Raw genomic sequence first — 24,656 nt, 5'->3', positions numbered from 1 at the left:
ACACACAGACAGAGCCAAGCAGAAAGCCCCACCGACATCGGATGTGGTGAGGGGCTGTGGGGGGAGCCCCCGGCCCTGCGGTAACAGCTGGAGGGAGCCTGGCTGGGAGGGGGGAGGTTGGGGAGGAAACTGGACCCCCCCCTCCGCCTTCCCCCACCCGACTTCGCTGGCAGCTGCCCGAGAGAAAGACAAGGCGGGAGGGGCGGTGGCGGGCGGGCACGGGGGTCCCCGCTGGCTGCCCCAGGGGAAGAGGATGTGGTTTGCGCACGACGTTTACAACAACACAAAACCGCAAGCCCTTTTCCCCGCCCCCACCCCCGCCCCCCCCCCGCCGTCCCTCCGCAGAACCCAACTGAGATGGAGCCTCCCTCCGCCGCCCCCTCGTCCCCCTTCCGCTTCCTTCCCGCGGGGCTGACCGCAGCCCGGTCTGAGCAGCTCGCTGCTGGCCGCCCCGGCCACCTCAGCCCCCCTCAGCCCCCCCTCGCCTCGCGCCGCCTCCGCGTTCCCGTCTGCGCTCGGGCGCCAGGGCCTGCGGCCGGACAGGGAGGGGCCGGACCACAGGGCCCCACGCGGCACGGCCGCCGGGTCTGAGCACCACGGGGGTGGTGAAGATGTGGGAGCGCGAGCGAGAATAGCCCCGTGCATGCTCAGGAGCCCCCGCCCTCCCGAGATCACCCAGCCAGTCCGCCCCTGCCCCTCTCTGCCCAGGCCAAAGGCATAAACACCAGCCTTCACCCTCTCCCCAACCCTGCCCTGAGGTCCCGGGCCTCAGGCCGGAAGGGCCAGCCTGGTAAACAAGCCTTGGGACGTGGAGGAGAGGGACGGGGGCTCCGGGCCAACCAACTCGAAGACCGCAGCCCAGTCCGGCTCAGCCCACCCAGCCGGATGCACGAAGGGCAGGAGGAGGGGAGTGTGGACGGACGACAAACAGCCAACAGGCCGGAGTGGCCTCTGCTCCGTGGCTTATTTACCAGGAGGCCGCGGTACAGGGCAACACCAGTGCAGGAATGGAGAATGGAGAGGTGGAGGCTGACACTGGGCTGACAACTGCAAAAGAGTCCTGCCTCAATAGGTCAGGTCGAGGGTCCCAGTGCGGTTTACCTGAGCAGAGTGTGTATGAGTGAGTGTGCGCCAGATACAGGGCAACAGGTGTTAGGGGGGTGGGTGGGTCAGGGGCCATTACCTCCAGGACGAAGGGCAGGATGGGAATGAACGTCCCGGTGTTGGCAGACAGCAGCGTCAGGGCCCGGACACAATGCATCCGCAGAGGGTAGAAGCGTGCAGTAGGGACCAGCCTGCAACAGACAGGGGAAACCATTACAAGGAGGGGCAGAGGAGGGGCAGGGGAGGGGAGGGAGGGCCCTTTCCATACAACCCCTGCTCCCCCAGCCCCACCTCTTCCCAGCTCCCAAAGCCCCCAGGGCCTGACTTCGCCAGCTCCTTGCGGTGTTTCCCCAGAAAGCAAGCACAGCAGGGCTGATCCCAATTTTGCAGGCGCCACCCTTCAGGGATCTTCTCCAGGCACCGACGCCATTCCCAGTCCCCAGGGTTACTGGATTTCCCACCCCCAATGAGGCCCCCTTCCCAGCAACCAGGCACCCCTTGGCAGGAGGATAGCGCCACCTCCTGGACAGAAGCAGAAAAGCTGGGGGTTGGACACACCAGGAAGCAGTCCAGCCCTGCCCCTCTGCAGGGAGGCTTTCCCAACCTCATCCGGCCCCCTCTCTTGACCCCATCCCCACCCCAGAATTTACTGGGGTTGCGTTTCAGTGTTATGCCATCTGGGTCCCCACAGCCATTTAGGAGACAGCTGCATTCACACGTACATGCGTGGGTACGTATTGTGCGTGCAGGGGTGGGTATGCGTAAATGCACCCACTGTGACCTCCAGATTGGCCTCAGGGGGACCCAAGCATCTCCCTGCCCTGGCTAGCGCTGGTACCAACCCCTGAGAGAACATAGCCAAGGGCCCAGCTTTGGGGCCAGCTGGAAAATGACCTCCGGGAGCTGATCCCGCAGGCTAGCCCATAAGAGACGCTGCCAGCGAGCAGGCCGGAGGCCTGGCAGCCGTTTCGTGGTCCCCTCCCTGCCTGTCACCCTCCCTCTGACGTCCTTTCCCCACCACGTCCCCGCTTCCCAGCCGGCCCCGCCAACCACACGTACTTAATGCAGCCAATGATGACCTGGGTCAGCGGATAGATGAGTGGTGCCAACACCTCGCTGGGGTGGACCGAGCTCAGGACGCGACACCAGAAGTACAGACAGTGGATGTACTGCCAGTTGTACACCGACTGGTACGTCTCCTGCAAGGAGGAGGGACAGAAGGCCCGTGAGGGCAGGAAGGGCGGAGGAGCTGGGGACTAACCCGGGTTCGGACTGGTGGGGTTCCCCGGGAAATTCTGACTGACGGCCCGGCGGGAGGCAGAAGCAGAGTTAATGGCCTCGGCCAGCTTGGTGGAAAAAGCCGGGAGCCTGGACCGGTAGAGGCAGCGGAAGGGTTACTGACTCTGCTTAGGATGGGGACCGCCTAAAGCAGCTAGCCCCTCCGGCAATTAATGCTGGGAAGCGGGCCAGCCAAATCTGGGATGGAGGGGCCGTCTGGTCATCCTGACGTTGAGGAGGGGGCGATAAGATGGGGGTCACGGCAGCTCGGCTTCCCGGGAATCCCATCTACCTTCTTCTTCATGGCCATGGCACTGCGCAGGTGGACGGCCAACTGGCGGATGTAAAGGAAGGCGAGCTGGTAGGAGGTGTTGGGGTCCAGTGCAAACATCTCCGCAAGGGTGCGTTGCATAAAGTTGATCATGGGCAGGGCATTGGGTGAGGTGAATTTGCAATTCTTCACCAGTGAGATGTACATTTGCTAGCGGGGAGAAAGAGAGGAGAAGCCACCCTGAACTCAGCCACACCGGCCCCCCTCAACCGGGGACGGCTCAGCCCCCACATGGCCTCCCATTCCCAGCCGCCGCCAGCTCTCCGATGCCCCGAGTCTCACCCACTGCTGCCCCGGGCCAATACCTGCAGTACACAGAGCACGGCCCGGGGCCTTCTGCGGCACCAGGAATCATCCAATCAGACAAACCCGATTCCAGCCCCAGGGTGACCCCCAAACCTCCGCAACCCCCTTGGGGTTGCCCTGATGATGACCGAGGAAGGACCGGTCCTTAGGATGGGGGCCCCGTCCCAGCACCTGCCCCTCACGTCCACCGGGCACTCCCTTCTTATGGGAAGGGAACCGGGGGCCAGCAACACTGGGGGACCACCACCCATTTCCCAGCCTGGACACCAAGGCCAGCAGCAGGTGCTCAGTCCATGATCCCCGTACTGTTACCTTGAGGACGGGGTTCAGGTACGTGTCCTTCTTGTGCCGGCACGCTCTGTTGAGAACCAGGAATGCCAGGACCCTGACCGTCTCTTCCCCGGTGCTCCACAGCCCTACTGCTCTCTGGAGGGGGTGGGCGGAGGGGGAGAGGTCAGGGGCGAGAGAGTGGGCCCACCCTAGTCCAGCAGCTGGGGGGCGGGGGGGGGGGGGGCGTCCCCCTAAGAGGAAACTGGGCCTGACTCACCTTTAGCAACATGAGGCCAAGCCTCCTCCCCATGTAGGACCCAAACCCACAGTTCCCCTGGGCCTGGGATATCTATCCATGCCCTCCCCTTTCCTTGTCCCTCATTTCCAAGATGAGGAGAGTGACAGTGCCCAGTGATTAGAACAGTGCTTGGCACATAGTAAGCGCTTAAATGCCATCATCATTATTATTACAGATGGGCCTGTTAGCTTGACCCCAGGGGGATCTCTTTCCTGCCAGCCCCAGCACTGAGTGGGCTTTGGTTTATCCCGTCCTGGCCCGCCCCCTCCTCCCCGGAATGGGGGAGAGGTGTGTGTGTATGGCAGCAGGAAAAACAGCCAGGCCCTCAGTCTCAGGCCTCAGACCCCAGCCAGGGATTGGGAAGCAGTATGGCCTAGTGGATAGATCTCAGGCCTGGGAATCAGAAGGACCTGGGTTCTAATCCCAGCTGTCACCTGTCTGCTGTGTGACCCTGGGCCTCAGTTAATGTCTCTGGGCTTCACTTACCTCATCTGCAAAATGGGGATTAAGACTGTGAGGCCCATGTGGGACAGGGACTGTATTCAACTTAATTGGCCTGCATCTACCCCATCACTTAGAATAGTGCTCGACACATAGTAAGTGCTTAACAAATACCATTATTATCCCACATGGGGAAACCCATCTACCCCGGCTGCAGGTGGTCACAGGTGCACGCCCATCTGCGCAGAGCTGCGCTAGATGCTCCTAAGTGAGGCAGAGGGAGGCGGTGGGGGGGTTTGGAAGGGTGGGGTGGGGGTCAGGAGAGGCCTCCACTCCCAGCCGCCCCCTTAGCGATCACCTCCACCTCGGGCCAATGCCCATCACTGCAAATGAGGGCGGGCCCTGGACCGGCCAGAGACCCCTCGGCCTCCCAAACAATAATCATTATAATATTTGTTAAGCATCTACTATGTGCCAAGGACTGTACTATGCGCTAGCGTAGACACAGTACAATCAGGTCAAATCTGGTCCCAGTTCTTGAGACTCAGTGGTGGGGGGAGAAGAGGGAGAGACAGAGAGAGAATGGGTTTAGAACCTGGGTCTTCTGACGCTCACTGTGCTACACCACCCCCAGGGTCAGCCCTTGGCCCCAAGAAGAAGGGAAGAGAGGCAACCACCCGCCCGCAGCACCCCAGGCCCCCTGACCCCCAGCACCTTGAGCAGCTTGCGGCACTGCTTGGGGAAGACCAAGTAGTAGGCGATGGTGTGGCTGACGTGGTGGAGGACGGCAGCCACCACGGACGCCTGCGTCAGGCAGGACATCAGCTGCAGGAACAGGAAATAACGGTCAGCTTGGACTGGATGCCCAGCATGGCACCACCAGGCAGATGAAGCTGCCACCCTGGCAAGGGACAGAGCCAGGGAGACACTTTTCTGCTGGGGCGGGACTTAGGTGGGACCTTAAGGGGTCACCCAGAGGAGATCCTGCCAACAGCCGCACACAGAGCAGGGGGACACCCCGACCCTGAGCTGTGTGGCTGCAACCCCACCTCTTGGCATCATTCAGCCATTCAATCATATTTACTGAGCGCTTACTGTGTGCAGAGCACTGTACTAAGCGCTGGCAAGACAGCCAGGACTGTGGAATGGCATCCCCCCGGGCTGCCGGGGACTCCAAGCAGGGGCACGGGAAGGGAGTCTCAGTCCAGGAAAGCTCCGTGCCCTGGACAAGATGACTGACGGCTAAGCTGGAGTCTGCACCCAAGACCCCCACCCCAATGAAGAGGCGTCCCTTTATCTCTCTTCGTCCACGGTTTCCATGGCACCAGAGAGCCAGAACCCTGGTCCAGTGAAGTCAGAGCAACCTCGTGCAGTCTCTGCCCCGGAGAAGAGAAGGGAAGGGAAGGAGACAGAGAGGGGAAATTGGGTAGAAGACTGGAAAGGGTGAGAGGGAGGGGAAAGGGGTGGATAGGATGGGACTTAGGTTTGGGGTGGAGGGGGGAGTCCAGTCCAAGCTCATACCTGAATGACAGAGCCCAGGTACATCTTGATGTCCAGACGCAGCTTCCCCCAGAGCGGACTGTTGGATGGGACTGCCAGCCTGGATCGGACAAATCCCGTTAGCTTCTCTACCTTCTCCCAAGCCCAGGCAGGTATCCAGGGCCAGGCTCAATGTCAGGACCACCTTCCCCATAGCTCAGTTAGGCCACAGAGTACCCATGCCTCAGGCCAACGCTGAGCCCCCAGGGCAACCCTGGGAAAGATGCTGAATCCACTGAGTGGCCACAGCCGCTGACCTCCGCTGGCTGAGGCTAGAAGACCCAAGGCCACTGCTGCCAGCTCCCTCCTGTCCCGCTAAGGTGGTCTGACAGGTATCCGCCCACAGATGGGTCCAGGCCGCGGAGGTAAGGAGCCCAGAGGCCGGGGACAAAGAGGACAGGGCTGGGGCTCCTAAGCAGGGAGACTGGCGCGGCCAGGGCCCCACACCGACGATCGATGATCACGACCACCGGAGAGATACCAGAAAAGTTTGTGGCCTAGAGCATAGCCACTGCCCAGCCCTGCTGGACTTATCGCCTCCAGTGCTCTCAAGGGGGAGGTGCCAGCACCCTGCCTCGGGACCTGGGGTGGCTGCCGAGTGCCCGTATTAACCACTCGGCGCTGCCACGGAGCCCCAGGCAGACATGGAGGGCGGGACCAGATCAAACAGCCACGCCGCAGACGCCAGCTGAGAACCACTGGGGATTTCCGTGTCTGTGTGCCCAGCTTGCTGCCTGCTCATGACCCTGGAAACACCCTGGACTGGCCCACCAACTTTCTTCTGCATGTTTGGAAACAGGGTTCTAGACACCGCCATTCCCCAGCATCTCCACAGATTTTCCCGGGCCCACATTTGGAGAAGCAGCGTGGCTCAGTGGAAAGAGCACGGCCTTTGGAGTCAGAGGTCATGGGTTCAAATCCCAGCTCCGCCAACTGTCAGCTGTGTGACTTTGGGCAAGTCACTTCACTTCTCTGGGCCTCAGTTACCTCATCTGTAAAATGAGGATTAAGACTGCGAGCCCCCTGTGGGACAACCTGATCACCTTGTAACCTCCCCAGTGCTTAGAACAGTGCTTTGCACATAGTAAGTGCTCAATAAATGCCAACATTATTATTACGTGGGGCCTTGCCTCTGAGTCAGCACACGAGTGTACTAGCCCCAGGGTCCGGCCAGCCCAGGACTCTGCCCCAAGCAGCAACATCAGGACATATGGAGCAGGCACTGTTTGCCCTCCCACACTCATGGTTAGGGATGGACCGTCCAGCCACCGCGCCCCCCCCCCCCCCGACTCTATCTCCAATGGCCCAATATGGACTGCCCCACACCCCCGACTCTTCCTCCTCCACCCCGACTCTCCCTCCAGTCAGTAAATCATATTTGCTGAGCACTTACTGTGTGCAGAGCACTGTACTAAGCACTTGGGAGAGTACAATACACTAATAAAAGTGACCCTGTTATGGAAAGATGGGCTTCCTGTTTGTTCTGAACCTTTCCCCTTCCACCTCCAAAGGATGTCCCTTGCCATGGGGGTGGTGGGATTCGGGGAACAGTAATTCCATATGCACCCTACCCACCCTCTTCCTGGTTCCGTACACTCCAAACCTGTCCTGCATCTGTTCAGACTATAGAATCCTGGACCTTTCAGACTATTTGTCCAGAGAGAAGCTGTCGTTCCCCGCCCCCACCGCCCTGAGTATCCTGGTTGCCCTTCCCTGGCCCATTCCTAGCCGTCTCCTTTCCCAGGATGGTGTCTCGTGGGGGCCTACGTGGCCAATATCACTCTCGTCTACAAGAAGTCCTGACCACCCCTCTCCTCCTCTTGAAAGCTGCTCACAGAAGACAGGTGGCAGAGTGGACTAGGTGATAGTCAAGGGGTCTATTTTAAGTGGGGCATCACAGATCAAGTGGGGAGAGGATTGGAGCAACAAGCGGGAGAGGGAGACCGACCTTTCTCTCAGAAGAGCCGACATGGTGCTATTTGCTAGATGAGGTTTGGCCCTGCCCCCTACTCCTCCCACAAGCCAAGTAGCACATCAGGCCCCAAGTCTCTTCGGGCCACTCCAGCCCCTGCCCCTGCCCCAGCCCCTTTTCTGGCATGATTCCTTCTCTGCAGCTGGCCTCACTTACTTGATCCTGTCCTTTGATGGCTTTATATCAAGCAGCTTCTCCAGGCAGCCAAAAAGGTCCTTGATGCAGAAGGTCACGATGGCATTGAACACTGTCCAGGAAAAGGCCAGAGTTCTCAGAGGAGCCTCGCCATTTTGGCCCAGCACCCTTACACCCCGGCGAGCCCGGGGAGCGGGCGAGAGAGCAGCCACTCACCTGCTCCGTCGACTACCTTGAGCTTGCCGGTGTCGGCCCCTTCGCTGTCCCCTTGGGTGGTTGCCACGGCGGCTTTGAAAGCCTGGGCGATGTCATGGAAGAGTCTGGGAGTCAGTTGGCGCTGAAATAGGATGAGGGGTACAAGTCTGAGAGGGTGTGGCTGGGTCTGGGGATTGCCCGCCCCAGGCAGAGACACAGAGGCCCAACCCCAGATTCACTGAAGTTCTCTCCAAAGTCCACCCAAAAGGAGAAAGACATTATGAGTGTGTGTGTAATGTGTACACACCCACATACCCGGGGGACGGATGGACGGACAGATGGACGCACGCACGCACACACGCCCTGCCCTGATCTTACAGGACATTAAAGATGGGTGTCCATGGTTTCACTGCTACCATCTGATGACCCCAAACCCCAACTTGATGCCCTGGTACAACCTGGTAGTACCAGATGGAGGTCAGCCACAGCAGCCCAGAGCCCTAGGGGCAGAAGGCCTGGGTCCCACAGGAGCTGAGGGGAACCAGAAGCTAGCACCCGTCCCTGAAATAAGGCTGAGGGTCCACTCACTGGCTCCAGTGGCTGGGGCTCAGACCCAGGGTCACCGCTCTGGGGGAAGACATAGGATGGGCTGGGGTGAGTGGAACGGACAGTGGGAGCTTAGAAGACCTAGGGTAGGCTGGGAGCCAGAAAGACCCAGGGTGGACTGGGGGCTGCCAAGGGTGGGAAGGAGAGCAAGAGCCTGGAAAGCCCAGGGTGGACCTGGGCCTGGGGCCGCAGTCACTACCCACAAAACCTGCAGCTCCCAGCCCTCGGCTCCTTCCCAGGCTGCCAACAAGCCAAGCTTCTCCGTACTCATCTGCACCCTTTGCCGCTGGCATAGAGGGCCGGGTGGGGATCCGCTGACCAAAACAGCAGGGGGAAGCAGGAGAGCAGGCTGGCTGTCCCTGCGTCCCACCAGAGCCGTGCCGGCTCGTCACGGGAGCAGATGGTGTTGCCAGAGGCTGCCTGGCACAACTGTAGCATGGGCCCCGTGCCACAGCCTCGAGCGAGGACTGGCGCTGCCGTCGCGTTGGGGCCTAGCCCCCTGCCTGGCCCAGATCACTATGCCAGCCATGGGTGGAGTCCCCGGGGCCAGGCCGTTTAGCGCTGAAACAAAAACCATCGTTCCAGACCACTCCTTCTGACTACCATCCGGCTGGCCCCTCACCCCTCCTGCCCACACTCTGCTCCGCAGCCCAATACTTTCCTGAAACAGCGTTCCGCACTCGTCCCTCTGCTCAGAAACCTCCAGAGGTTGCCTGCCTCCCACTGCAATGAGCTGCTAAGCTCATCTCCTGACTGTATCTCACTCTCGACTCTCCCGCCTCTGTGCCTCCTCCCCTCCACTCCCGCTGCTTCCCAGGCCTGGAGCCCCACCCATCCTCAATAGTCTCTGCAATTCCCACTTCCTCCAAGAAGTTTCCACTGACCAAGTCAAGTCTCCAGTCTTGTGGGACCAGCCTTAGCACTTAATTTAATCATAACCTCAACACATGAGCACTTGTATATCTTAATTTACGGGTCATTAACACACTTAGCAGCACATTCCATTATCTGTTCAGCTGCTTTATCTGGATGTGCTCCCTACTGCTTCCTACTCACAGTTGTTGCTCTTCCAACTTTTATGATCAGAAAATTGTTTCTGCTTGTCTCTCCCCCAGTACTAGACTTGAGGGCAAGCAATACAAGCCATGCTACTGTTGTATTCTCCCGAGCCTTTAGCACAGTGCTTAACCCCGAGATGGTCCTCAATCAACACCCTTAAGTCACTCCTTAGTCACAGTATTCAATAGATCTGCTGCTCTAGTGTTTTGTTTTATCTCTTCTCATGAGAAGCAGTGTGCTCTTGTGGAAAGAGCACAAACCTAAGAGTCAAGAGACTTTCCAGACCCTTCACTCCACTGAAACCGCCCTCTCAAAAGTCAGCAGTGAACTCCTTCTTGCCAAATCCAACGGCTCCTACTCCATCCTAATCCTCCTTGACATCTCAGCCGCCTTTGACATTGTGGACCATCCCCTTCTCCTCAATGTTATCCAACCTTGGCTTCACTGACTCTGTCCTCTCATGGTTCGCTTACCTCCCTGGCCGTTCATTCTCAGTCTCTTTCGTGGGCTCCCCCTCCTCCTCCCATCCCTTAACTGTAGGGGTCCCTCAAGGTTCAGTTCTTGGTCCCCTTGTATTCTCCATCTACACTCACTCCCTTGGAGAACTTATTCTCTCCCACGGATTCAACTATCATTTCTATGAGGATGACACCCAAATCTGTATCTCCTCCCCTGTTCTCTCTCACTCCCTCCAGGCTCGCAACTCCTCCTGTCTTCAGGACATCTCTACTTGGATGTCCTTCCGCCACCTCAAACTCAACATATCCAAGACAGAGCTCCTTATCTTACCTCCCAAATCCTGTCCTCTCCTGAACTTTCTTGTCACTGTGGACGGCACAACCACCCTTTCCATCTCACAAGCCCATAACCTTGATGTCATCCTTGACTCTGCTCTCTCATTCACCTCACATATCCAATCTGTCATCAAATCCTGCAGGTCTCATCTTCACATCGCCAAGATCCGCCCTTTCTTCTCCATCCAAACTGCTACCATGTTAGTACGATCACTCATCCTATCCCGACTGGATTGCTGCATCAGCCTCCTTTCTGACCTCTCAACCTCCTGCCTCTCCTCCCCACTTCAGTCCATACTTCACTCTGCTGCCTGGATTGTCTTTCTACAGAAACATTCAAGGCATGTCACCCCCATACTAAAAAATCTCCAGTGGTTGACTATTAACCTCAGTATCAAACAAAAACTCCTCGCTATTGGCTTCAAAGCCCTCCATCACCTTGCCCCTTCTTACTTCACCTCCCTTCTCTCCTTCTATATCCCAGCCTGCACCCTCCGCTCTTCTGGTGCTAACCTTCTCGCTGTGCCTCCACCTCTCACCTGTCCCGCCGCTGACCCCTGGCCCATGTCCTACTTCTGGCCTGGAATGCCCTCCTTCCTCAAATCTGCCAAACAATCACTCTTCCCCCCTTCAAAGCCCTACTGAAGGCACACCTCCTCCAAGAGGCCTTCCCAGACCAAGCCCCCCTTTTCCTCAGCTCTCCCTCCCTTCCATGTCACCGCGACTCACTCCTTTTTCCCCCTCCCCGACCCTACAGTAAATAATTCTATTTACTTATATTGATGCCTATTTACTTGTTTTGATGTCTGTCTCTGCCCCCCTAAACTGTAAGCCCAGTGTGGGCAGGGATCATCTCTATTGCTGAACTGTACTTTCCAAGCACTTAGTATAGTGCTCTACAAATGCAGTAAGTGCTCAACAAATATGACTGAATGAATGAAAACACCTGGGTTCTATCCTAGCTCTGCCACTTGCCTGCTGTGTAACCTGGGGCAAGTCACTTCACTTCTCTGTACCTCAGTTTCCTTATCTGAATAATGGGGGATTCTGTGCCTGCTTTAACGCCCCCCCCACCCCTTACCCTGTGAGCCCCTTGAGGGGCAGTGACTGTATCCAATCTGATTATCTTGTATCTACTCCAGTGCTTGGCACACAGTATGCATTTAAAAAATAAGAAATTTAACCAGACTCCTCTCCCCTTTTATATCTTCAGACTGTGACTCCCCCAAGGGCCAGGGACCATGTCTAATTCCAACCTGTGCCCTCTTTCCCAGCAGAGTACAGTGTCCTACCCACAGCAAGTGCTTTATAGGTATGATGACTATTACAGCTAAACCAGTCAATCATCTATATTGAGTGCTTAGTATGTGCACAGCACAGTACTAAGTTCTTGGGAGAGTACAACAGCAGACACGCTCCCTGCCTATAATGAGCTTACAGTCTAGAAGGGGAGACAGACATTAATATGCATAAGCAATTTATAATATATAAAGACATGTACATAAGTGCTATGGGGTTGGGGACAAACATCAAATGTTCAAAGGTCACAGATTGAAGGTTACAGATGACACACAAGGAAGAGCAAGCCGGGGAGTTAGGGCTTAATCGGGACAGCCTCGTGGAGGAGATGTGAACTTAATACAGCTTTGAGGGTGGAGAGAGTGGTGGTCTGCCATACATAGAAGGGGAGAGAGTTTCAGGCTAAGGGGAGGATATGAGAAAGGGGTTGGCAGCACGATAGATAAGATTGGGGCAAAGTAAACTAATGCTAGTGCAGCAGAATGTGAGGGCTGGGTTATAGTAGGAGATTAGTGAGGTGAGGTAGGATGGGGTGAGCTGACAGAGGGCTTTAAAGCCAATGATAAGGAGTTTCCGTTTGATGCCGAGGTGGACGGGCAGCCATTGGAGGTTCTTGAGTGGGGAGACATGAACTGATATTGTTGATAAACGATCTGTGCAGCAGAATGAAGTATGAATGGGCGTGGGGAGAGACAGGAAGCTGGAAGGTAAGTGAGGAGGCAGATGCAGTAGTTGAGGCGAGATAAGATAAGCTCCTGGATCAGCATGGTAGCAGTTTGGATGGAGAGGAAAGGGCGAATTTTAGCACTGCTGTGAAGGAAAAACAGACAGGATTTGGCGACAGATTGAATATGTGGGTGGAATGAGAGAGAGATGAGTGAAGGATCACAGCAGGACCAGCCTGGGAGCAAGGCCCACCCAGATAGCCAGCAGCGTGAAAAAGTGCCCTACTGCAATCAATTAGTACTATTTCCTGAGAACTTTCTCGGAGGAGAGTACACTTGAGGAAGCAGATATGCTCCCTATCCTCAAGAAGGTGACAGCACCCATCAGGAGATGCGTCTCCCTTTCCTGACCAACCTCTTGTCTCTGATGGTTCCTCCCCTTCTGCCTTCAGGCAACCTCGAGCCTCTCTGGATCCCACTGCCCACTCCACCTAAATCCCCATTTCTGTCCAAACTCCTTGAATTGGTTGCCTACACATCTGCCCATTTTACAGCCCTCTAGACTGTAAGCTCCTTATGTGCAAAGAACGTACGTAGCAACCCTGTTGTACTGTACTCTCCCAAGCACCTAGTAGTTCTGCACACGGTAAGCAGCTAGTAAATACCATTTATTGATTTGATTTTGCATTCACTAATCCACTACCATCTGGTTTCCACTCTTCAGTCCACTGAAATGGCACTCTCCAAGGTCACCAATGACCTCATCCTTGCCAAATCTAAAGGACACTACTCTATCCTAACCCTCCTTGGCCTCCTGAACTACTCTTTTCCTGGAAACGCAATCTAGCTCTGGTCTCGCTGGCACCATTCTCTCCCACATCTCTCTGGCAGTCTTTCTCAGTCTTTTGCTGGTTCCTTTCCCACCTCTATGCTTAACGGTGGGAGTCACTCCAACCCCTATCCTGGGTTCCCATTCTCTTCCCCCCTTGACTCTGGCTCCCTCAGAGAGCTCACCTGCTCCCACGGCTTCAGCTGCTATCTCTCTGTGGATAATAATAATAATAATGATTTTGTTAAGCGCTTACTATGTGCAAAGCACTGTTCAGTGGACTGAAGAGTGGGGCTCAGTCTTAATCCCCACTTTACAGATGAGGTAACTGAGGCACAGAGAAGTGAAGTGACTTGCCCAAAGTCACACAGCTGTCAATTGGCGGAGCCGGGATTTGAACCCGTGACCTGACTCCAAAGCCCAGGCTCTTTCCACTGAGCCACGATGATTCCCAGACCCACCTCGCTAGCTCTGACCTCTGCACGCTTTTATTTCCACTGCTGAATTTGTCACTGATTTCCGTTTACAGTTCACTCTTACTCTTTTGTCTCCTCTGCTGTTCTTTCCCCACTTAGATCATGAGCTCCATGAGAAGCAGCGTGACCTAGTGGAAAAGGCACAGGGCTGGTGTATTAGAGGACCTGGGTTCTAATCCCTGCTCTACCACTTGCCTGCTGTGACCTTGGGCAAGACGCTTAACTTCTCTGTGCCTGTTTCCTCATCTGTAAAATGGGGATTCAAACCCAGTACTCTCTCCCCATTAGACGGTGAGCCCCGCGTACCCATGTGTCCAAACTGATTTACTTGTATCGACCCCAGCACTTAGTTCATAGCTTGGTGCAAAGTGTTTAACAAATGTCACAATTATTATTATTGCTATTATTATTAAAGAAGCAGCATTATTATTATTAGAGAAGCAGTGGATAGAGGATGTGCCCAGGAATCAGAAGAACCTGGATTCTAAGCCTGGCTCTGCCACTTGTCTGCTGTATGACCTCGGGCAAGTCACTTCACTTCTCTATGCCTGTTGCCTCATCTGTAAAATGGGGATTAAGCCAGTGAGCTCCATGTGGGAAATGGACTGTGTCCAACCTGATTAACTTATATCTACCCCCACACTTAGAAAACCTGCCTGGCACATAATAAGCGATTAACAAATACCTTTAAAAAAAATATTGTGGCCCAGGGGCCGTTTCTGAACTAATTACCCTGTTTTCACCCCAGCAATTTGTACCAAGTACTTAATACACACCCATACACACACACATTTCCACATGAATGCCCATGGGCACGTTTAAACCCAAAATGTCCAAAATGGAATTCCTAAAATTTCTTCCCAAATTCTCCCTTTTACCTAACCTTCCCATCCAAGATGACTCACCGACCATCCTCCCCTTTACTGCAGCCTGGAACCTTGACATCATCCTTGCTTTCCTTCAATTCCGTCATTTTAAAGCCTGTTGGCTTTTCCTTCACATTCACCTGATCTGCCTCTTCCCCTCCACCCTAACAGCCTCCAGCCTCGTCCAGGTGGGCGTGGCATCCCAGCTAGACTACTCAACAGGCCTCCCTCCACGTCCCCACCCCCCCCTCCCCGTCCTGGCTCCCTGCCCCCCAAACTCTCCACTCACACCCAATCCATCACCAAAACCTGCCAGTCTCACCTCCGTAACATCGTCAAGATCCGCCCTTTCCTCTCCATCCAAACCACTACCATGCTGGTTCAATCTCTCATCCTATCCCGACTGGATTACTGCATCAGCCTCCTCTCTGATCTCCCATCCTCCTGTCTCTCCCCACTTCAGTCTATACTTCACGCTGCTGCCCAGATCATCTTTGTGCAGAAGCATTCTGAACATGTTACTCCCCTCTTCAAAAATCTCCAGTGGCTGCCTGTCAACCTACGCATCAGGCAAAAACTCCTCACCCTGGGCTTCAAGGCTCTGCATCACCTCTCCCCCTCCTACCTCACCTCCCTTCTCTCCTTCTCCAGCCCAGCCTGCACTCTCCCCTCTTCTGCCGCCGCTAACCTCCTCACTGTACCTCATTCTTGCCTGTCCCGCCATCAACCCCCAGCCCAAGTCATCCCCCTGACCTGGAATGCCTTCCCTCCGCACATCCACCAAGCTAGCCCTCTTCCTCCCTTCAAAGCCCTACTGAGAGCTCACCTCCTCCAAGAGGCCTTCCCAGACTGAACCTCCTTTTTCCTCTCCTCCTCCCCATCCTCCCCGCCCGACCTCCTTCCCCTCCCCACAGCGCCTGTATATGTTTGTACAGATTTACTACTCTACTTATTTTACTTGTACATATTTAGTATTCTATTTATTTTGTTGATGTGCAATTTAGCTTTAATTCTATTTGTTCTGACATCTTGACAACTGCCCACTGGTTTTGTTTTGTTGTCTGTCTCCCCCCTTCTAGACTGTGAGCCCGCTGTTGGGTAGGGACCATCTCTATATGTTGTCAACTTGTACTTCCCAAGCGCTTAGTCAATGCTCTGCACACAATAAGCGCTCAATAAAAATGACTGAATGAATGAATGAATGAATCTACACTCTGCTCTGTGGCTCGGATTATCTTTCCCTAACGTCGTTCTGCACAGATCCCTCCACTCCTCAAAACCCATCCGTGGTTATCCTGGCACTGCTGCTTGAAGTAAAATTCCTGACCACTACCTTTGAGGCACTGCGTCCTGTTCTCTTCTCCCAATACACCTCAGCTCGCACTCCCAATTCCTCCTGTTCCCCTGCCTCCTTCTCAACTCTCCCGCCTCCAACTTCTTGCTCACGTCCTCCCGCTCCCTGCCTGGAATTCCCTCCCCACTACCAATCCGCCAGACTACAGCCCTCCCCCAAATTCAAAGCCTTTCTGAAACCCCATCTCCTCCAGGAGACCTCCCCCGACTCATGTTTCTTCTCCCCAGGATACAAGCCTCTCAACTATCAGCTCCGTACTTTCATGTCACTTGGATTCTCTGGCGCTCACGACCACCCAATCCACTTTTTGCTCCACTATTGAAGCATTTTGTCTGCTTTCAGTAAATCACAGTGTGCCTGTCTTCCTCGTGGGCAGGGACCATGTCTTTCAAACTCTATGGGTCCAAGTGCCAACTACAATACTCTGCATGCAGATGCCGGATAACTGACGCTGTCTATTATGACACCCAAATCAACATCTCCACCCATTCTCTCTCCCTCCCTCCAGGCTCATATCTCCTTCTGCCTTCATCTGAATGTCTGCCCACCATCTAAAACTCAAAATGTCCAAGACTGAGCTCCTTATCTTCTCTCCCAAACCCTGTCCTCTCCCTAACTTTCCCATCTCTGTAGACAGCACTACCATCCTTCTCGTCTCACAAGCCCGCAACCTTGGTGTCATCCTTGACTCCGCTCTCTCATTCACCCCACACATTCAATCCGTCACCAAAACCTGCCGGTCTCACCTCCGCAACATCGCCAAGATCTGCCCTTTCCTCTCCATCCAATCCACTACCTTGCTGGTTCAATCTCTCAACCTATCCCGACTAGATTACTGCATCAGCCTCCTTTCTGATCTCCCGTTCTCCTGTCTCTCCCCACTTCAGTCTATACTTCACTCTGCTGCCCAGATTATCTCTGTACAGAAACGCTCCGGGAATGTCACTCCCCTTCTCAAAAATCTGCAGTGGTTGCCTATCAACCTTCAAATCAAGCAAAAGTCCTCACCCTGGGCTTCAAGGCTGTCCATCACATCGCCCCTTCCTACCTCACCTCCCTTCTCTCATTCTCCAGCCCAGCCTGCAGACTCCGCTCCTCTGCCGCTAACCTCCTCACTGTGCCTCGTTCTCACCTGCCCCGCCGCCGACCCCCAGCCCACGTCCTTCCTCTGGCCTGGAATGCCTTCCCTCCATACATCCGCCAAACAAGCTCTCTTCCTCCCTTCAAAGCCCTACTGAGAGCTCACCTCCTCCAGGAGGTCTTCCCAGACTGAGCCCCCACCTTTCTCCTCCCCTCCTCCTTTTCCTCTCCCCATCACCCCCCACCCCCTTCCTCTTCCCAAAACACTTGTATATATTTCTATATATTTATTACTCTATTTTATTTGTACAAACTTACTATATTTATTTTATTAATGATGCGTATATAGCTATAATTCTATTTATTCTGATAGTATTGACACCTGTCTACTTGTTTTGTTGTCTGTCTCCCCTTTCTAGACTGTGAGCCTGTTGTTGGGTAGGGACCGTCTCTACATGTTGCCTATTTGTACTTCCCAAGTGCTTAATACAGTGCTCTGCATACAGTAAGCGCTCAATAAATATGTCTGAATGAATGAATGAATGAATGAATGGACAGGGTACTAGAGAAGCAGCATGGTGTAGTGGATAGAGCATAGGCTGGGAGTCAGAAGGTCATGCATTCTAATCCCAGCTCCACCACTTGTCTGCTGTGTGACCATGGGTGAGTCACTTAACTTCTCTGTGCCTCAATTACCTCATCTGTAAAATGGGGCTTGAGACTGTGAGCCCCACATGGGAGAGCCTGATTACCTTGTATCTCCCCCAGCGCTTAGAACAGCGCGCACATAGTAAGTGCTTAACAAATACTATAATTAGAGGAAGTGTGGCTTAGTGGAAAGAGCGGGGGCTTGGGAGTCAGAAGTCGTGGGCTCTAATACTGGCTCCGCCACTTGTCTGCTTTGTGATCTTGGGCAAGTCATTTCACTTCTCTGTGCCTCAGTTAGCTCATCTGTAAAATGGGGATTTAGACTGTGACCCTCACGTGGGACCTGATTACTTTGTATCTACCCCAACGCTTAGAACAGTGCTTGGCATATAGTAAGCGCTTAACAAATACCATTATTATTAGTAGTATTCTACAAAGCACCTGGGGAGCTCATGGTCAGGTGTCTTGGGCAGGTGAGGCCTACCCCTCCCCCAACAGCCCTGGCCACACCAGGGAAACAGTCCCCGTAGGACTCTCCCTCCTGTTGTCGCTGGGCCTACTCACCTTTGCCGTGTGTTTCCACTGCTCCACCATCTTCATGGTCACATTAAACTCGATCTTGGTGCCCTGGGATTCCTCCTCATCATCATCACCATCCTCGCTTGCTTCCTGAAGCAAGCAGAGAAGCCTTGTTGCCATGAGGGAAGAGAGTCCCACCCCATTCCTCCTAAAATTAGCAGAGCTAAAAATCCGCCTGGGGGGTGGGAGAGGGATGAAGAGGAGTGCTGGGCAGGGGGAGGTGAGCAGAAACCAGTTCCCTTTCAGCCTCTGCCCCTGCCTGTGCCTCAGTTTTCCCAGCTGTAAACTAAAGGGAGAAGAATCTCTCCCTGACCCTCTCCTGGGTGGTGACTGAAACCACGGTGTGGAAACTTCACCACAGCCATAAGGGTTAAACTCATGAGAATGTAAGGAATCATCCCAAGACCATTCCCTTGGCCTAACCATCCCCTCCAAGCAGCACAACAAACAGCAGGGTGTCCCCACCTTCTCACAGTTAAGAATGAGCCAGCCAAATAAACACACCAACTCTTCCCTCTCCACCCTTGAACTGATTCACTCTCCGGGGAAACAGCATTGGCTGCCGGTCCAATCGACACCCCTAACTCTCCCTCAGTGACCCAGTTTGGACCAGGCAACGCCCCTTGGCTTTCCCCTCCCCATTCCATCCCTCCCTTTAGTGACCCAGCACGGCCCATCCATCCTCCATGACTCACCCTTCTCCATCCCTGATGCTCCCTGTTCCATCCTCTACCTCCTTCCCCTGAAACCTCCCACCAATTCTAGGCGAACCACCCCCGATCCATGAGGCACCCCCTCTCTTTCCCCTTCCCCTTTCCCATCTTGGGGGGCAGGGTGTCAGAACCATGTCCGGCAACCTAAATCCCGGTCCCATAGGGTCCGGGGGATGAAGCCGGCAGGCCCGGTTGGTGCCCCACACCTCCAGCTGGCTGGGCAGGGTGTGAAACTTCTCCTCCTCGTCGGAGCTGTCCGAGTCGTCGAAGTTAAGCAGGTCCTGGTCATTCTCCTCCAGGAACTTATAGAACTCGGGATCCCGCTGTCGCAGCCGAGAGAGCTGGTCCTTGTGCTCTGACGCCTTGCCCTTCTTCGTCCTCCTGCACGGCAGTGGGGGACGCGTCAGGCCGGGGAGGTGATTGCAGGGTTTGTCGCTGGTCAAGCCGACTCCCCCCGCCAACCCAGCCAGACCCAGGCCCCATCTCTCTAGACTGCAAGCTCGTTGTGGGTAGGGATGGTGTCTGTTGCTTATTGTACTGTACTCTCCCAAGTGCTTAGTAATGATAATAATAGAGAAGCAGTGTGGCTCAGTGGAAAGAGCACGGGCTTTGGAGTCAGAGGTCAGGGGTTCAAATCCCGGCTCCGCCAATTGTCAGCTGTGGGCAAGTCACTTAACTTCTCTGTGCCTCCGTTCCCTCATCTGTAAAATGGGGATTAAGACTGTGAGCCCCACGTGGGACAACCTGATTACCTTGTATGTACCCCAGCTCTTAGAACAGTACTTGGCTCAACAAATCCTATCATTATTATTATTATTAATATAATTCTATAATTATATTATATTCTATAATATATAGTGATATTAGAATATTATATTCTAATTATATTCTATAATTAATATAATTATTTGGCTGGCTCATTCTTAACTGTGAGAATAATAATTATAATTATAATAATAATAATGATGGATTTGTTGAGCCAAGTACTGTTCTAAGAGCTGGGGTACATACAAGGTAATCAGGTTGCCCCATGTGGGGCTCAGTCTCAATCCCCATTTTACAGGTGAGGTCACTGAGGCCCGAAGAAATGAAGTGTCTTGCCCAAGGTCACACAGCAGACAAGTGGAGGAGTGGGGATTAGAACCCACAACCTCTGACTCCCAAGCCCTGGCTCTTGCCACTAGGCCTTGCTGCTTCCCATTCATTCATTCATTTATTCAATCGTAGTTACTGAGCGCTTACTGTGTGCAGAGCACTGTACTAAACACTTGGAAAGTACAATTTGGCAATAGAGACAATCCCTACCCAAAAACGGGCTCACAGCCTATTTGTTTCCAAATTGTACGTTCCAAGCACTTAGTACAGCGCTGTGTACACAGTAACCACTCAATAAATACGATTAAATGAATAAGAGGGGGGAGACAGACATCAAAACAAGTAAACAGACATCAACAGCATCAATATAGAGTTATAGATATATACACATCACAGCACTCAGTACAGTGCTCTGCACACAGTAAGGGCTCAAATACGATTGAATGAATAGGAGGGGGAGACAGACATCAAAACAAGTAGACGGGCATCAATAGCATTAAAATAAGTAAATAGAATTATAGATATATACATCACAGCACTCTTAGTACAGCGTTCTGCACACAGTAAGCTCTCAATAAATATGACAATGAATGGAATGGGGGAGACAGACCTCAAAACAAGCAGACAGGCATTGATAGCCTCAATATAAATAAATAGAATTAATTCATTCATTCATTCATTCAATCAATCATATTTACTGAGCGCTTACTGTATACAGAACACTGAACCAAAGCACTTGGAAAATACATAATAACAACAATAATAATAATAATGATAGCATTTATTAAGCGCTTACTATTTGCAAAGCACTGTTCCAAGCGGTGGGGAGGTTACAAGGTGATCAGGTTGTCCCAGCGGGGGCTCAGTCTTAATCCCCATTCAGATGAGGTAACTGAGGCACAGAGAAGTGAAGTGACTTGCCCAAAGTCACATAGCTGACAAGTGGCGGAGCCGGGATTTGAACCTGTGACCTCTGCCTCCAAAACCTGTGCTCTTTCCACTGAGCCACGCTGCTTCTCTAGCGCTTAGTACAGAGCTCGGCATTCAGTAAGCACTCAATAAATCCTAGTGAATGAATAAATGAATCTCTCCGGTCAACCCCAAGGCAGGGCAAGGGATGCCTGCCACTGGGGACCGGGGACCCCGCTGCCCCTCACCAGCGCCGAGCCCCCGCTTCCACCACGAGGCCCGGGGTGGCTTGGACAGTCCTGGGGAGGTCCGAGGAGGCTTGGACAGGCCCAGGGTGGCTTGGACAGTCCTGGGGAGGCCCAGGGAGCTTGGACAGGCCCAAGGTGGTTTGTACAGGCCCAGGGAGGCTTGGACAGGCCCGGGGAGGCTTGGACAGTCCTGGGGAGGCTTGGACAGGCCCGGAGAGGCTTGGACAGTCCTGGGAGGCCCGGGGTGGTTTGGAGAGGCCTGGGGAGGCTTGGACAGTCTTGGGGAGGCCCAGGGTGGTTTGGACAGCCCTGGGGAGGCCCAGGGAGGTTTGGACAGTCCTGGGGAGGCCCAGGGAGGCTTGGACAGGCCCGGAGTGGTTTGGACAGTCCTGGGGAGGCCCGGGGTGGTTTGGACAAGCCTGGGGAGGCTTGGACAGTCCTGGGGAGGCCCGGGGTGGTTTGGACAGTACTGGGGTGGCTTGGACAGGCCCGGGGTGGTTTAGACAGTACTGGCGAGGCCCGGGAAGGTTTGGAGTTCCCTGGGGAGGCCCGGACGGGCGGGTCCCTCACACCCCCCATTACCTTTCGGCGGGCGCCTTCGGGCCGGAGCCCGTCGTTGGGGCCCGCGGCACCCTGCTCCGCGGCTTGTCCGGCGGCGGGGATGGGACGGCCTCGTCCTCCGAATCTCCGTCCAGCTCTGAGCCGAAGCCGCCGGCCAGGAACTCGTCCACGCTCAGGTCGGCCAGCCGCCGGGGCCTGCGACGGGGGGAACAATAACAATAATAATAAGAAGAAGAATAATAGTATTTGTTAACCGCTTACTATGTGCCAAGCACTGTTCTAAGCGCTGGAACAGACACAGGCGCAGGGATGGATCCAAGGTGATCGGGTTGTCCCGCATGGGGCTCACAGTCTTAATCCCCACGTTGGAGAGACATGTAACTGAGGCACAGAGAAGTTAAGTGACTTGCTCAGGGTCACACAGCTGATAAGTGGCGGAGGTGGGATTGGGACCCATGACCTCTGACTCCCAAACTCTCCCCCTCCTCCCCCTCTCCATCCCCCCGCCTTACCTCCTTCCCTTCCCCACAGCACCTGTATATATGTATATATGTTTGTACATATTTATTACTCTATTTATTTATTTATTTTACTTGTACATATTTATTCTACTTATTTTATTTTGTTAATATGTTTTGTTTTGTTCTCTGTCTCCCCCTTCTAGACTGTGAGCCCACTGTTGGGTAGGGACCGTCTCGATATGTTGCCAACTTGTACTTCCCAAGCGCTTAGTACAGTGGTCTGCACACTGTAAGCGCTCAATAAATACGATTGAATGAATGAATGAACAAGGTAATCAGGTTGTCCCACGTGGGGCTCAGAGTCTTAACCCAATTTCACAGACGAGGGAACTGAGGCCCAGAGAATAATGACGGCATTTGTTAAGCGCTTACTACAGAAGCAGCGTGGCTCAGTGGAAAGAGCACGGGCTGGTGAGTCAGAGGTCATGGGTTCGAATTCCGGCTCTGCCAATTGTCAGCTGTGTAACTTCGGGCAAGTCACTTTACTTCTCTGGGCCTTAGTTACCTCATCTGTAAAATGGGGGTTAAGACTGTGAGCCCCACGTGGGCAACCTGATCGCCTTATATCCTCCCTAGCGCTTAATAATAATAATAATGACAGCATTTGTTGAGCGCTTACTATGTGCGAAGCACTGTTCTAAGCACTTAGTGCAGTGCTTTGCACATAGTAAGTGCTTAACAAATACCATTATTAGTATTATGTGCCAAGCACTGTTCTAAGCGCTGGGGGCTGGTACAAGGTAATCAGGTTGTCCTACATGTGGCTTAGAGTCTTCATCCCCATTTTACAGATGAGACAACTGAGATACAGAGAAGTGACTTGCCCAAAGTGACAAGTGACGGAGCCGGGATTAATAGTAATTTAATAATGTTGGTATTTGTTAAGCGCTTACTATGTGCCAAGCACTGTTCTCAGCACTGGGGGAGAGCCAAGGCGATTAGGGTGTCCCATGTGGGGCTCAGAGTCTTCATCCCCATTTTACAGATAACTCTCATTCCAGATGAGATATCTTAGAGAAGCAGCGTGGTTCAGTGGAAAGAGCACGGGCTTTGGAGTCAGAGGTCATGGGTTCAAATCCCTGCTCCGCCAATTGTCAGCTGTGTGATTTTGGGCAAGTCACTTCACTTCTCTGGACCTCAGTTCCCTCATCTGTAAAATGGGGATGAAGACTGTGAGCCCTACATGGGACAACCTGATCACCTTGTATCCCCCCAGCGCTCAGAACAGTGCTTTGCACATAGTAAGCACTTAACAAGTACCATCATTATTATTATTATTATTCTAACTGAGATACAGAGAAGCGACTTGCCCAAAGTCACACAGCTGGCAAGTGGCAGAGCCGGGATTAAAGTAATTTAATAATGTTGGTATTTGTTAAGCGCTTACTATGTGCCAGGCACTGTTCTAAGCGCTGGGGAAGAGCCAAGGCAATCAGGGTGTCCCACGTGGGGCTCAGAGTCTTCATCCCCATTTTACAGATGAGATAACTGAGATACAGAGAAGTGACTTGCCCAAAGTCACACGGCTGACAAGTGGCGGAACCGGGATTAATAGTAATTTAATAATGCTCGTATTTGTTAAGCGCTTACTATGCGCCAAGCACTGTTCTAAGCGCTGGGGGGGGAGCCAAGGTGATCAGGTTGTCCCACGTGGGGCTCAGAGTCTTCATCCCCATTTTACAGATGAGATAACATAGAGAAGCAGTGTGGCTCAGTGGAAAGAGCCAGGGCTTTGCAGTCAGAGGTCATGGGTTCAAATTTGTGAGCCCACTGTTGAGTAGGGACCGCTCTATATGTTGCCAACATGTACTTCCCAAGCGCTTACTACAGTGCTCTGCACACAGTAAGCGCTCAATAAATACAATTGAATGAATGAATGAATGAATCCCTGCTCTGCCCATTGTCAGCTGTGTGACTTCGGGCAAGTCACTTCACTTCTCTGGGCCTCAGTTCCCTCATCTGTAAAATGGGGATGAAGACTGTGAGCCCCACGTGGGACAACCTGATCACCTTGTATTCCCCCAGCGCTTAGAACAGTGCTTTGCACATAGTAAGCGCCTAACAAGTACCATCATCATCAATCGTATTTATTGAGCACTTACTATGTGCAGAGCACTGTACTAAGAGCTTGGGAAGTACAAATTGGCAACTACCATCATTATTATTATTATTATGACTGAGAAACAGAGAAGCGACTTGCCCAAAGTCACACAGCTGACAAGTGGCGGAACCGGGATTAATAGTAATTTAATAATGTTGGTATTTGTTAAGCGCTTACTATGTGCCAGGCCCTGTTCTAAGCACTGGGGGAGAGCCAAGGCGATCAGGGTGTCCCACGTGGGGCTCAGGGTCTTCATCCCCATTTTACAGATGAGATAACTCTCATTACAGATGAGATAACTTAGAGAAACAGCGTGGCTCAATGGAAAGAGCCCAGGCTTTGGAGTCAGAGGTCATGGGTTCAAATCCTTGCTCCGCCCACTGT

General features: G+C 53.5%; 1 protein-coding gene across 1 annotated transcript in view; it reads right to left on the bottom strand.

The window, feature by feature from the left end:
- NOC2L (NOC2 like nucleolar associated transcriptional repressor) overlaps window positions 1-24,656 on the bottom strand; it is a 35,079-nt gene that overhangs the window by 8,741 nt on the left and 1,682 nt on the right. Inside the window, exons 2-12 of the mRNA XM_038747317.1 lie at window positions 21,672-21,845; window positions 19,044-19,218; window positions 18,110-18,214; window positions 7,891-8,011; window positions 7,696-7,786; window positions 5,550-5,628; window positions 4,743-4,853; window positions 3,332-3,445; window positions 2,675-2,863; window positions 2,164-2,303; window positions 1,184-1,295 (exon numbers count right to left, since the gene is read on the bottom strand). Coding sequence (XP_038603245.1) covers window positions 1,184-1,295; window positions 2,164-2,303; window positions 2,675-2,863; window positions 3,332-3,445; window positions 4,743-4,853; window positions 5,550-5,628; window positions 7,696-7,786; window positions 7,891-8,011; window positions 18,110-18,214; window positions 19,044-19,218; window positions 21,672-21,845 — 1,411 coding nt within the window. The remainder of the gene's footprint in view (window positions 1-1,183; window positions 1,296-2,163; window positions 2,304-2,674; window positions 2,864-3,331; window positions 3,446-4,742; window positions 4,854-5,549; window positions 5,629-7,695; window positions 7,787-7,890; window positions 8,012-18,109; window positions 18,215-19,043; window positions 19,219-21,671; window positions 21,846-24,656) is intronic.

The sequence above is a fragment of the Tachyglossus aculeatus genome, chromosome 5, assembly GCF_015852505.1.
Source record: "Tachyglossus aculeatus isolate mTacAcu1 chromosome 5, mTacAcu1.pri, whole genome shotgun sequence".
NCBI lineage: Eukaryota > Metazoa > Chordata > Mammalia > Monotremata > Tachyglossidae > Tachyglossus > Tachyglossus aculeatus.
Note: the sequence above shows the minus strand (reverse complement) of the source record. Positions and strands in the feature narration are given on the sequence as shown.